This window comes from Alosa sapidissima, chromosome 9 (assembly GCF_018492685.1).
Source record: "Alosa sapidissima isolate fAloSap1 chromosome 9, fAloSap1.pri, whole genome shotgun sequence".
Taxonomy (NCBI): domain Eukaryota; kingdom Metazoa; phylum Chordata; class Actinopteri; order Clupeiformes; family Clupeidae; genus Alosa; species Alosa sapidissima.
The window spans coordinates 16834380-16847017 of NC_055965.1; the positions used below are offsets into that span (position 1 = coordinate 16834380).

Genomic DNA, 12638 nt, shown 5'->3' on the forward strand with positions numbered 1-12638 from the left:
CCCATACATTGGCATGGGGCCACAGACCACTGCATAATGGATGTCTAAAACACGCAACCACGGTTTCTCACTTGCACAAAGAACAGAAGTAAGAATAGAGAGGTGTTTTCAGAGAAGAAAATTGTGAAATGACGTCCATTACGTAAAGTGCAGGGTGGCAGTTTGCCTATCTGGACTTTGCTCTCAACTCACTGGCCTACCTTAAAATCACGATAACGGCTTTGGAGCTCACCCTTCACGTAACACCAATACCTGAACTGAATTAGGCTACGCCTTCTGAATCAATCTTATTCTGAATTTTATCTTATTTAAGGGTCGATCTGAATGTAGCGCACCGATGGTAAACAATGGTGATGTTGGGAACTTGGGTCTCTAGTTAATTAAGGGTGGGTTGACGGTATATTAACTGGCCATGATCATCGGTCACCGTCGCCACAGTCTAAAAGGAGGCTACAAGGTTGCAGCCTTTGATAATCCAGTTAATCGCCATCATGTCAACATAGTGGGTAACTGTGGCGAGATAGTGAATAGAAAGGCAAATAAATGTACCATTCTATCTACCACCACCACCACTGACACGGAGGTGCCTGAAAAATAATGTTGGATTCTGGATATTTTTTTCTGGCAAATCAACATTTTGCCCGTCCCTTAGCCAACGTCAGATTACAGGGCAGGTGTGCAGCAAGCGTTAGCACGCAGTTACTGTAACGTTGGCTAACATAGAATGACATTGACATAATATGTGTCTACTGTAATAACCCGATACTACAACATTTTAATGTTAATATGCGTCAAGGGGATCGAATGACCCTGGCAAGCACAACACAGAGCCGTACAGTGGATCAATTCAGTAACATACCAGCGATTTCAGTCACTCCCTCGCCGGTCGGCAACTTCGCGTCGACTCGGTGATCACACAGCTATCCGCAGTGGAGCCGCCACCGACGCTCTTCAACAACACGGGGCGAAAAAGGCGACGATACGGGAGACAGACGAGAGACTCTTCGGATCAGTCAGGACAACCCCATTCTACAGCAAACGCACAGTACGCTTGCCTCACGAAATGTTTTACTTTCATAGAGCTGCCTGATGTGTAGTTGGTTGGCTGTCACTCTCTCGAAACAGTTAACGTTAGCGGTGTTTATGTCCCGACAGCGGATCACAGCCTGGGGCTTTGCATAGAGGCTCTTTGTCGCTTTAAATCCAAAATGTCTACTCCCCGGCGGACTTTACCGTCCCAGTGTCCTCAGCGCGGGTGTTTGGAGATGACGTTTGTTTTGATTTTTTTTTTTCACTTGCAGCATCGGGCGTGGCTGTCATAGGTGGCTGTGGGGTGACAGAGTGATGGAAATGAGCGTGTTCTTGTGTTACTTGTGGGGGAATATTTGTAGGCTATTTACCGTACAATATGGCTTAGCCGCTTTGTTTCATTGTAAGTTCAAAACAATGTATTCCAAGTTAGTTTAATTATTATTCTTCACACATTTTCACGTAGGCTAATACAACAATTAAGAAAATCAACATACGATACATATAACAAGTTGGCTGACAATACAAGTGTTATGGAGCGAAGATGATGAAACTAAGGCGGTTTGATGTGTAATCACAAGTTATTATATTACAGCTTATTTACATTTCTGTAGTGCCACCTGCTGGTAGGCTACTCATTTTCACAGTCATAAATAAACAGTAACAGCCGCTGACTGTAACCAGTTAACCTAGGCTAAATCATTATGGACCTTTTTTTTTTTTTTTTAAGAAATTATGTGTGAAAAACTAAGTGACCTTACTTTATTGACCAGGACGCCTACTTATTGTGTTCTCAACCATACATTACTGTAAAATGATTATGTTACTGAAAATAATTAACAAAGAAATGTACAGTAGGCAAAATCAGACAAGTCAACTGTTTTCCATGTTTTTTTTTTATTATTATTCTCATCAATATTTGTAATTTGTGTATGAATTTGAAGAATAGTTATTTAAGTATTTATCAAATACAAAAAAAGAGAGAAGCGAGAAAAGGATTCAAACACACACAAGTGTTCTTCTGTGCACTTATAAAACCTCATCACACCGGCTGGAGTCTCAGTCTCTCACCTACAGCTGAAATGTCAGAAGAATAAAAACAACAAACTCATCTATAAAAGAGCTCAACTCCTTTTTGAAAAAGGGCCATAAAAACAACCACAACAATGAACAGTTAATAATAGTTTTTTTTTTTTTTTTTTTTTTTAAGAACGCAAGCCAGGTTAAAATCTGAACGTTTCGGAGTACACAAAAGCTATGTGTAAGACATTGCACGAAAAAAGTTAAAACGATATGAAACAATACAATTTGTTTTGTACATACACAACAAAACTATACAAAATAGCCAACAAAAGACTTGTTTTTTTCCTCAGTGGTCTATTTTTTAAAAAAGAATACTGTCATATAATTTAAAAAAAATAACTTTGTGCAAAGACGTCCGCATTTTAAAATTTCAAAACGAAACCAGGTCTGACCCAATATTAGAGTACATATCATTTCCTGTTAGCTCTTAAGTTGTTTAGACCGAAGGGCAGTCTTCTCAAAATGGCAGACAAAGTAGTGCTTTAAAAGATGAGGATAGAACCTAGCCTGGAGTCAGCTGACAGTGAGAGAACGTTTCTCTTTCTCCAATGTCTAAAAAAAGGCATATTGACCTTTTCATAGCTCACAGGCCTTCAAATTTCATACCTTCTTGAACAAAAAAGGTAATCTGTACAATAAACGTTTAAAACAACATACATTGTAGTTATACTGTAAGTTTCACCATCAACTTCAGAGACAGAGACAGAGAAAGTCAGAGAGAAGGAGGGGGGGGGGGGGGGCTAAAACATCCACAGTTCTTCCAGAGTTTTACAGTTGGAGAATACGTTTGTACAATATCAATCCAAACGATAAAGCGACACGTTTCGCTCCAGTTTAATCAAACGCACACATGCACACGCGCGCACACACACACCACACATTCCCTTTAGGCAAGTTCCATAGGATCACCACATTTTTCACAGTACACCCTTCCCGAAACAGGAGACCAAAGCAGGTCTCGATGCGACTCCCTGGAAATAAACACACACAACCAAATGTACACACTCAACTGTGTTATGCACCCAAATGATCAACACACACACACACACACACAGACATACCCACATACATACAGTATATAAACACTTGTTAATGACATTCTCTTGTTTTTTGCCTTAGTCCTTAGATGACGCTTAGACACCACGTAACATCAAGTCGAAATTGCGGTTTCAAGCGTTTTTGAAAAAATATCCCCCGTCACAGCAGACCAATCACCTCCAAACGGTCTAAAGCTAAAAATTGTCATGCAATGCAAACACACTCAGTATTAAAGGGTTTTTCATAATGTGGCAGAGAAGAAGAAGAAACAGTGAGAGAGGAAGAAAACCAGAGAAACGGAGAAGAGAGAAAGAGAGAGCAAGAAAGAGAAAGAGAAGACCTACACATAGTAAATCTTCAAAGAGTCTTTGCTCGGGGGGGGGGGGTTTACCTCCCCCTCGTGTATGTTCCAGCATTCGCGCCCTTCCAGACTTCCACAGTGGTTATCAGCCCTTAAAATCAGAGAAGGTTTGAAAGTCCTGTGCTCGTCGAAAAAAAGGAAAAATATCACCAAAAAAAAAAAAATGCAGATGTCCACCGTGCCAATATCAGCAGAGTAGCTGGATGGCTGTGTGACATGGCGCTGCCAAGCAGTGGCACTCAGGGGCCAGGAGTGGGCACAACACAAAAGGTGCCGACGTCGCCAACACCGGCCAGTTTCCCCAGACGCCATGGCTACCACCAACCCACAATGCCGCGCACGCCGAACCCTTAGGGGGGGGGGACACTGTCGGCTGCCAGCACAGCTGACCATCTGTATCTGACCCTCGTGAGGGGCACTGACTCTCGTGAGGATGGTAAAAGACACACGAGTGGTTTTAAACCGCAGCACTACCATCGTGTATCCACAGGGGGGCACTGTGGACACCACCGGCACGAGGAGGGCACAGCCTGCCAAAAGGCGGTTTGAGAGCTGTGCTGACCGCAACCCATAAAGGCCAACGCAGCAGTGTGCAGGTGGAGACTCTGTATGGTGACCAAGAGTGAAAAAGAAAAACCTTTTTTAGCCAAAAATCGTTTCTGTCTGGTTTTTACTTTGTCGTTAAGGCCTTCTATACGTGCATGAGCATCCGACTTCTCCAACATCTCCCTACGTAAAATAGGCTCCTGGATTCTGCACTATTTTTTTATCTTCAAATTCACACACACACACATATTCATTTCAAAAGAAAAAAGGCAAGAATGTTAGCCAGTTAAGTAAATGAGGTCCTATATAAAAAAGAAACTGGAGTCACTGAAGTCACTTTGAATGGACTAAAAATGTAGACTAGAACAGGAGTGCGAGTACATTCCTCTCAGGTTAGAGGGAAAAAAGTTCTGTCTCAGAGCAACACTTCATTATCTAAGCACCCTAACACACTATGACACACACGAATGTGCATGCACACGCACACGCACACACACACGCACACACAGACACACACACACACACTCACTTAAGTCTCCCAACCCCTTTTAACATAGCACAAAAAGAGCACCTACTCACAGGATTTCACAGAAATAATAACATCTAAACAAAAAATTATAACACTTTCTTATACAAAATAAACAAACAACAAAAAAGTGCAAAACCAAGCTGCCTGATATGCTGGCTACCATCTCCTCATGACGACACACACTGTGACTGAAACGTGTGTTTTGTCTAGTTTTTTTTTCTTCTTTTTTGTTGCATCTTTTAAAAGGCAGCACATACGCTTGAACACACATTTAAAAAACAGTTTGTTTTTTTTTCCCTCCTACTTGAGCTGCGTAGAAGGGGGCAGCTACACACCAACAACATTAACAAACCACCGTGACAACATCCAGTATGGGGGGTAGGTGGCCAAGATGGCGGTGACTCACAGGTTCCAAAAGTCAACACTTCTTGTCATATTCCTTTTCCACAGGAAAATCAGTTTGTCCTTGACTTTCTGTCATTTATTCATTCTTTCCATCTTCCTTCCATTCTTACATTTTGCAGTATTTTTTGTTTTTTGTTTTCCTTGTTTGCTTCCTTGTCGAAGAGTCACTCTTTATAAATTGATTTGCCTTTTCCCGCCGTTGCACTGTAACAGTCCAGAAGCCCCATCCCTCCCTCTCGCTCTCCCTCTCTCTCTCGGAGGGTTTAAGATCTGCGGGGATCTCAGGAGGTGAGGAGGAGGTGTGGAGTGTGAGGATAGGGTGGGGTGGGGTGGGGCAGAGATGTGTGTGTGTGTGTGTGTGTGTGTGTGTGTGTGTGTGTGTGTGTGTGTGAGGTGGGGGGGTGGGAGGGGGTTCAGATGGGCTTGGTGTAGCCGAAGACTCCGACGGGGAAGTGCTTGACGTGGGTGGGCCACTGGGCGGCCAGCTGGAAAAACTTGACGTCATTCCACTCCACGCCGTCGATGGACACTGCGGAGAATTACAACCAACAGCGTGAGCACATGCCGGCCCAGTCGCAGGCCTTCCTCTAGTCATCTTGGCTAAGACAGTTTCAAGACTATAGTGAGTAGTGCTGTAGTAAGGAGATTTATGGCTTAAAACACACTGTTAACACACTATTTGCAAAAGAAATCACACTGTTAACACACTATTTGCAAAAGAAATCACACTGTTAACACACTATTTGCAAAAGAAATCACACTCTTACAGGGTACTGGGGTCTCCAACCTTGTTTCCTCCAAGAGCTACTTTGACAAAATGAACATGGCCGAGAGCTACTAACGTTTTATAGACTGTTAGTAGTAGCATGTATTCACATAGCTGATCTCCACCCAACACAGCTGAATACGTTTCGTATGGGTTTTAGAGCTCCTTTCAATTCCTTTACCTTCTGTCTTTGTAGATTGTGAATTTGATTTGATAGGAATTTGATCAGGTTACCAAATGACTTAGTCATCAAATTAGCAAACATTTTCCTTAAAAACTACCTGAGCTATCTGTTGGAGACCCCTGCTCTAGTACCTAATTGGTATGTCTGTTCTTGTAAATTAGCAACCTGTAAAAGATATATCAAACATTCCTACACACTCCAACTAGGGTGACCAGATGAGATTGGCTGAAATTCGGGACGCTTTTTTTTCGTGGGGGGGGGGGTATAATAGTCTATGTAGGCTTACATAGACTATTATAAAAGATAATGAATTTTCAAACCTGTACCAAAACACTTTTTTATTCAAACATCGAGTCTGCCTCAAAATACAACAGAGAAATCATGTTGGGAATGTCATTGTGGGAAAAAAAAACAATGACTGCATAACAGTGCAAATCAGACCTTTCAGAATAAGGATAATAGCCTAACGCTAATAACAAGCCTTGCCAAAACTATGGGTCATTAAGTAAGAATACAAAATAATTGTTAGATTAAGTAGATTATGTTAAAACGACATCGGACATTAGGCCGACCTTCCGACGTATTTTTTTGCACACATGACGCGACCAATTAATCACTGCTGGCTCTGCCTGCTGCGCTGCCTGCACATTCAATGTCCTCGGCTTTGCGGCTGCTGCAACTTGCGCTCTCTTCATCTAGGCCTACTCTATAAAACAGAAACACCAAACTCTCTTCTACACACTTTGCAGAATGCTTTCATCTCGTCACGTAAGGCTTTATCAATCCACGGGTACCTCCCCACCCACTCCTCCCGGTACCTGCATAGACGCTTCCCAGACAGCAAAATATATTTGGGCCAGATCTGGTCCAGATCTTCATTAGCATTTGGCGCAGATCCACTAAACGGACCTGCCCCGGGGTCATTTCTTCCAACGGGCCAATACCGGAACAGGTTGGAATTACGGATCAGAGACAGATCTGGGCCAGAACTGGTACAGTTATTATTGCCATGGCAATTGGTGCGGATCTGGCCCAGACTCATATTCTACATCTGGGCCTGGTCTGTGATTCATATTTAGGCTATCAGACAATTAGCCTTTTGCTTTTTAGCGGCATGTTGGGGTTCCGGTACATCAGCCATGTCAAGGAATGAATAAAAATGAGCTAAAATCAGTGCATATTCGCGGCTAATTATAGAACGTCAAAGAAGAAACAAAGTAGCCAGGGCTGCATCCAGACACTTAGCTGCCGTCGGGGGCTGCATGCAGTCGACTCAACCTCTCTACGGACAGTTTTTAATGTTTATCAGAAAATAACTACTCAGTATTCTGATTGAGTATAATGTTCGGGACAATTAGGGCCGGATTCGGGATTCGGGATAAACGCTTAGATTTCGGGACTGTCCCGAATTGCTCAGGACGTCTGGTCACCCTAACTCCAACAATTGGGTGGAGAAAAAAATCTGGTGACGCAATTCTCAATGTCGCCACAGGGTGGCAGGAGAGAACTCTATAAGTTCCACACATTCTTTCAACAGAGAATGGCCTCCTGTTCTGATTCATGCCCCCAGATGTTGAACCATTTGGAGCATTTTGACCAAAACTAAATGGGTTTAGACCAAAAAGTAGTTGTTTTTTCCCCCTTGAGAACCAGGGTGGGTGTGTCATTCTACAGTTCAGTTATACACGCTAGTTAGTTATGCCTAGTTAGTTATGACGCATCCATGTTTCCTTCCCAAACTGGTGGATATGTGGGCTGATTCACTAGATACTACAAAGGCTCAAAGAGTTCAGAATGGAACCAGTTCAACAACCAGCTCTCTGCTGGTTGAAAAACGTCCAATGTCATCTGGGCACATTAAATACACAGTGTAAGTGAGGCAGTGTCTCATAGACTGTGTGTGTGTGTGTGTGTGTGTGTGTGTGTGTGTGTGTGTGTGTGTGTGTGTGTGTGTGTGTGTGTGTGCTTGTGTGTGTGTGTGTGTGTGCGCGCTTGTGTGTGTGTGCGCTTGTGTGTGTGTGCGCTTGTGTGTGTGTGTGTGTGTGTGTGTGTGTGTGTGTGTGTGTGTGTGTGTGTGTGTGTGTGTGCGCTTGTGTGTGTGTGTGTGAGCCTCCACGTACCTCTCAGCATGGTGTGCTGGTGTTTGGCAGTGCAGATGAGGCGACTGATGCCCTCGATCACCTGGCTCTTCGAGTCCACGTCCTTCTCTTTGAGCTTCTTGCTCAGGAAAATCACTGCACAACACACACACACACACACACACACACACACACACACACACACACACACACACACATTTAATAGAAAATGTATCAATAGCTGGTTACATAACATAGTACTACAGCTTTTTTCTTTTTCCTTTTGCATCTGTAGACCTTAACAATGCAAGATGGAGCCCTTTGATCTGAGCTGAAATGGAGAGAGACGAAGCACAGCGAGTCTCTTGCAATCCATTAAACTTTGATATCCCAGAGAAAGACCTGCAGTAAGTGAGCCTCGGGCTGTTCTGAGAACAGGGCGAGACTGGCAGACACAGACACAAGATACAAGGAAACTGATGTCGGATGGGGTGTCGGATGGGGTGTTTACAGTTATCAGTCGAGTGAATCAACGTTCAGTGTTCTGCGCTCACTCACTCAGTAAAGGGCTATCTGGAGAGGGCAGGCTGTCTGGTTAAATGACTTGATGTGGATGCAACAATCTATGAATGTTATTTGAGCATTTTCAGGAAACATACCTAAATTCCTGCTATGCATGTATATACTTCTGAGGAATCAGAAAATTGAAAAAATGATGATGAAATGGAAAAATGAAATGGGAGTTGCTACCCCATCTCTCTATACCACTCCAGGCACAGAAACACTAACCCAGGAAATAAATCCACGTAAACCCATATCACCTTTATTAGTCATAATCCCCCCCCCCCAATCCTCTTCTTGCCCCTACACCCTGTTCCTACACCATTTCCCGTGACGGTCATTAAACGTGAGGGTCATTAAATGCCATCTGAAACCAATTCTCAGGGGGTGGAAGAGGGTGTAGGCCAAGGGCTAGTTTGGAAAAGCCCCCCCCCCCCCCACCCCTCTCTCTCTTTCTCTCTCCCTCTCTCTCTAGTCTCTCCCTCTCTCTCGTCTATCTCTCTCTCACTCAGTCTCTCTCTCTCCCCACTTCTCTCGCTCTCTCTCTCTTCCTCTCTCATTCTCTCTCTCCATTTCCCCCCTTCTCCCTCTCTCCGTCTTTCTCTCTCTCCCCCCTCCTCTCTCTCTCTCTCTCTCTCTCTCTCTCTCTCGCTCACCCTTCTTGTTCTTCTCCTTCATGACGACGGTCATGGCCATTCCGGGCGGCGGCGCCAGTTCGCCCCCTGCGGGCACGCGGGAGACGGCCAGCGAGCGGAAGTTGCTCTTGAGCGTGTTCTTGACTCCCACGTCCCTCTTCTCACCCTCCTTGCGCTTCTCCACGCCCGGCAGCGTCCAGTAGTCCACCTGCAGACCCATCACCTCTCCGCCAGTGCACGGAGAACTGAGCACACACACACACACACGCGCACACACACAGCAACACACACACATAGAATGTGAACCTAAAGCATAAATGTGTGTATGTTGAAAATCCTCATTAAGTTACTGTACACTGCACTGTATGTAAACTCATTAAGTTACTTTATAGACTGCAATATATGTAAACTCATTAAGTATACTGCACTGTATGTAAACTGTGTACTAATCTAAATACATGCATAGACGCATGCACTTATATCCAGAGGCTACTACAACTCACACAAAACACACAGAACACACACGTGCTTGAAAACATACACACCTAAGTATTTACTTACACACACTTGTTGTATTCAAGGATACAGTGAGATACTCTCACATATACATACACATATACACACACACAAAAAGAAGCACTCACACAGACACAGAGACACAACACACACACACACACACACACACACACACACACACAAACGGACTATCTCTCCATCTTTTTAATGTCTCTGCTGGAGCTGCTGTTCTGGGGCCTGTGATGTAGGGCTGTAACTAACGATTATTTCCGTAGTAAGAGTAAGAGGCCAAGATTATGTCCTCAAATCCCCTGCTGTGTCCACACCAAAGATATTTAGTTTAGTTTACAGGTGTAAGCAAAGCAGAAAAAAAAAATATATTCACGTTTAAGAAGCTGAAATCAGAATTTGTAGGTATTTTCTTTGTAAAATGACACAAAGTGATCAATCAATTCCCAAAATAGTTGCCGATCCATTAAATAGTTGGCAGCTAAACAATTTATAAATGAATGTCCGTGTGTGTGTGTGTGTGTGTGTGTGTAAGTGTGTGTGTCTGTGTCCATGTCCGGGTGACCTACCCTGCTCCAGAGAGTGCGTTGGAGACGGAGGGGGAGGAGGGTGGGGTGCAGGTCAGGTCTTTGGCGTACTGTGCCCCTGTCTGAGGTGGGGGGGACGACAGCATGGTCACCCCGGTAACCATGCAGTCATCAGAGTCCACTACAGCAGAGAGAGAGAGAGAGGAAGAGAGAGAGAGAGAGAGAGAGATGATGATTTATTTATTACTATTTATTGTTTTGTTATTGTTTCTGTCTATTTGTCAGTCTTTCCTTTTTTTGAGCTGTGAACTTTGCCAATACTGTTAAGTACAGCGTGGCCATGCTAATAAAGCTTATATGAGACTGAGAACAAGGAGAGAAAGAGCAGAGAGAGAGACAGAGTGAGAGAGAGACAGAGCAGAGAGAGAGACAGAGTGAGAGAGAGAGACAGAGCAGAGAGAGAGACAGAGTGAGAGAGAGACAGAGCAGAGAGAGAGACAGAGCAGAGAGAGAGACAGAGTGAGAGAGAGACAGAGTGAGAGAGAGACAGAGTGAGAGAGAGACAGAGCAGAGAGAGAGACAGAGTGAGAGAGATGGAGAAAAGGAATAAAGGGGATAAAGAATAAAAGAAAGAGAGAGGGGGTATGGATAGAAAAAAGAGACAGATATATATATATATATATATATAGAGGGCCGATAGAAAATGAAAGCATGGTTGGGGGAGGGGAAGTTAGAGTGAGGAACTCTGGAACAGATCCAGCCGCTATCTTCCTGTTGTGAACTTTTCTGCAGGAGATAAGGAGTGTTATTGAGGTGGGGGGTTAGCAGGCGCCGCTGACTGGATAACATCTCTTCATATCCGCTTAGGCTGAACACTTTTATTCACTGAAACTATCTTGATGAAGTGTGACTGTGTGTGTGTGTGTGTGTGCGTGTGTGTGTGTGTGTGTGTGTGTGTACATACCTGAAGTAGAGAGGCTGTGTTCAACTATTCCCACTTTTACCAGCTGATCAAAGAGAAAGAAATGTATTAGGATCTCCAATGTGTAATGAAATTCCACTGAAGTACATTGAAGTTACACACACACCCACACACTCACCCACACACACCAGGTGACAACTGTACACACATGGACACTGGAGCTGTAACTAACGACAATTTTCATAGTCGATTTAACTGTTGATTATTTTCTCGATAAAATGTCAGAAATGTTGAAAAAATGTTGATCAGAGTTGTCAACAGTTTTGTCCTTAGATGCCTTATTTTGTCCAAGCATATTAACAGATAAACAAAACAATTGGTAATTTGTTTAATAGTTACTATTGATTAATTGTCGCAGCCCTTGTGGATACACACACACACACACACTCTCACACACACACACAGAGAGAGAGAGAGGCACATATTACCCCAATAAATGGCACAAACTTCTGACAGGAGTCCTCATCAGGGCTGTGAGTAGAGAGGACAAGAGAAAGAACACATTTTAGTACAACCACCCTCAAGTGTGTGTGTGTGTGTGCGCGTGTGCGTGTGTGTGTGTGTGTGCGTGCGTGCGTGCGTGCGTGTGTGTGTGTGTGAGTGACAGGATGGCTTCCAGGCGTGAGGACCGGATGTGTGAGCCGGAGCGGCGGCCATGGCAACATGTCAAATCTGATTGGATGAGACATGGCAATGTCCCGCCTCCCCCCCCCCCCCTCGCCCTGGGCAACGGTGGTGAGGGTGTCATGCCATGGGGAGTCTTGATGAGAGAATGCCGGGAGATGGACTGGAATCCTTACATCCTGAACCAATCAGGTGCAAGCGTGGGAGTGGTCTCAGTGGGTGGAAGGGTCAGAGGGGACGGGGACACCACACTGGGCTGCATTTCCACCAACGGTTGACCCCGAGTGACAACAGGACAGTCATTAACGACACGATAACGTCAGGAAACACAGTTGATATTCATGATCACTGCATCGTTTTTTTAGAAACAGCTGTATTTGCGGGCTAGTTGTGCAGGATGGAATTTTTTAAAGGTCCCTACGGAACTCTACGGTCATTAGTATTCGTTATGTTTACAGACGTGGACATGCAGTTACCACGGTAGCTAACTACCTCATTATGATTCAAGGACTCGCTACATGAAGCTATAAAACATAAACAAACTAGAATCACTGATGCATGAAAAAAAGGTATGCCCATTAAAAGCTATTTTGGAAATGAAAACTTCATAACTACATAGACAGGATATTGTAAGCCAAGCCAATATTATATCTTAAAGTATTTAGAGGGCTGAAGTTGGGGGGGGGGGGGTTTGGGGGTCAAAAAAAAGAAAATCACCTCACATCTTCAGGGCAAAAATCTCTAATCTCCCTAACAAGTATCCCT

At 44.0% G+C, this 12638-nt stretch overlaps 2 protein-coding genes across 2 annotated transcripts in view; both read right to left on the reverse strand.

Annotated features, from left to right (window-relative positions):
• LOC121717985 (kinesin light chain 1-like) overlaps positions 1–3988 on the reverse strand; it is a 36181-nt gene extending 32193 nt beyond the window's left edge. The window contains 2 exon segments of the mRNA XM_042102711.1: positions 860–920; positions 3902–3988. Of these exon segments, the coding sequence (XP_041958645.1) occupies positions 860–920; positions 3902–3988 (148 nt within the window).
• Positions 1908–12638, reverse strand: part of LOC121717989 (phosphofurin acidic cluster sorting protein 2-like) — a 108429-nt gene continuing 97698 nt past the window's right edge. Inside the window, exons 29-34 of the mRNA XM_042102715.1 lie at positions 11678–11720; positions 11232–11274; positions 10310–10448; positions 9237–9460; positions 8062–8175; positions 1908–5520 (exon numbers count right to left, since the gene is read on the reverse strand). Of these exons, the coding sequence (XP_041958649.1) occupies positions 5405–5520; positions 8062–8175; positions 9237–9460; positions 10310–10448; positions 11232–11274; positions 11678–11720 (679 nt within the window). The 3' untranslated portion in view covers positions 1908–5404. The remainder of the gene's footprint in view (positions 5521–8061; positions 8176–9236; positions 9461–10309; positions 10449–11231; positions 11275–11677; positions 11721–12638) is intronic.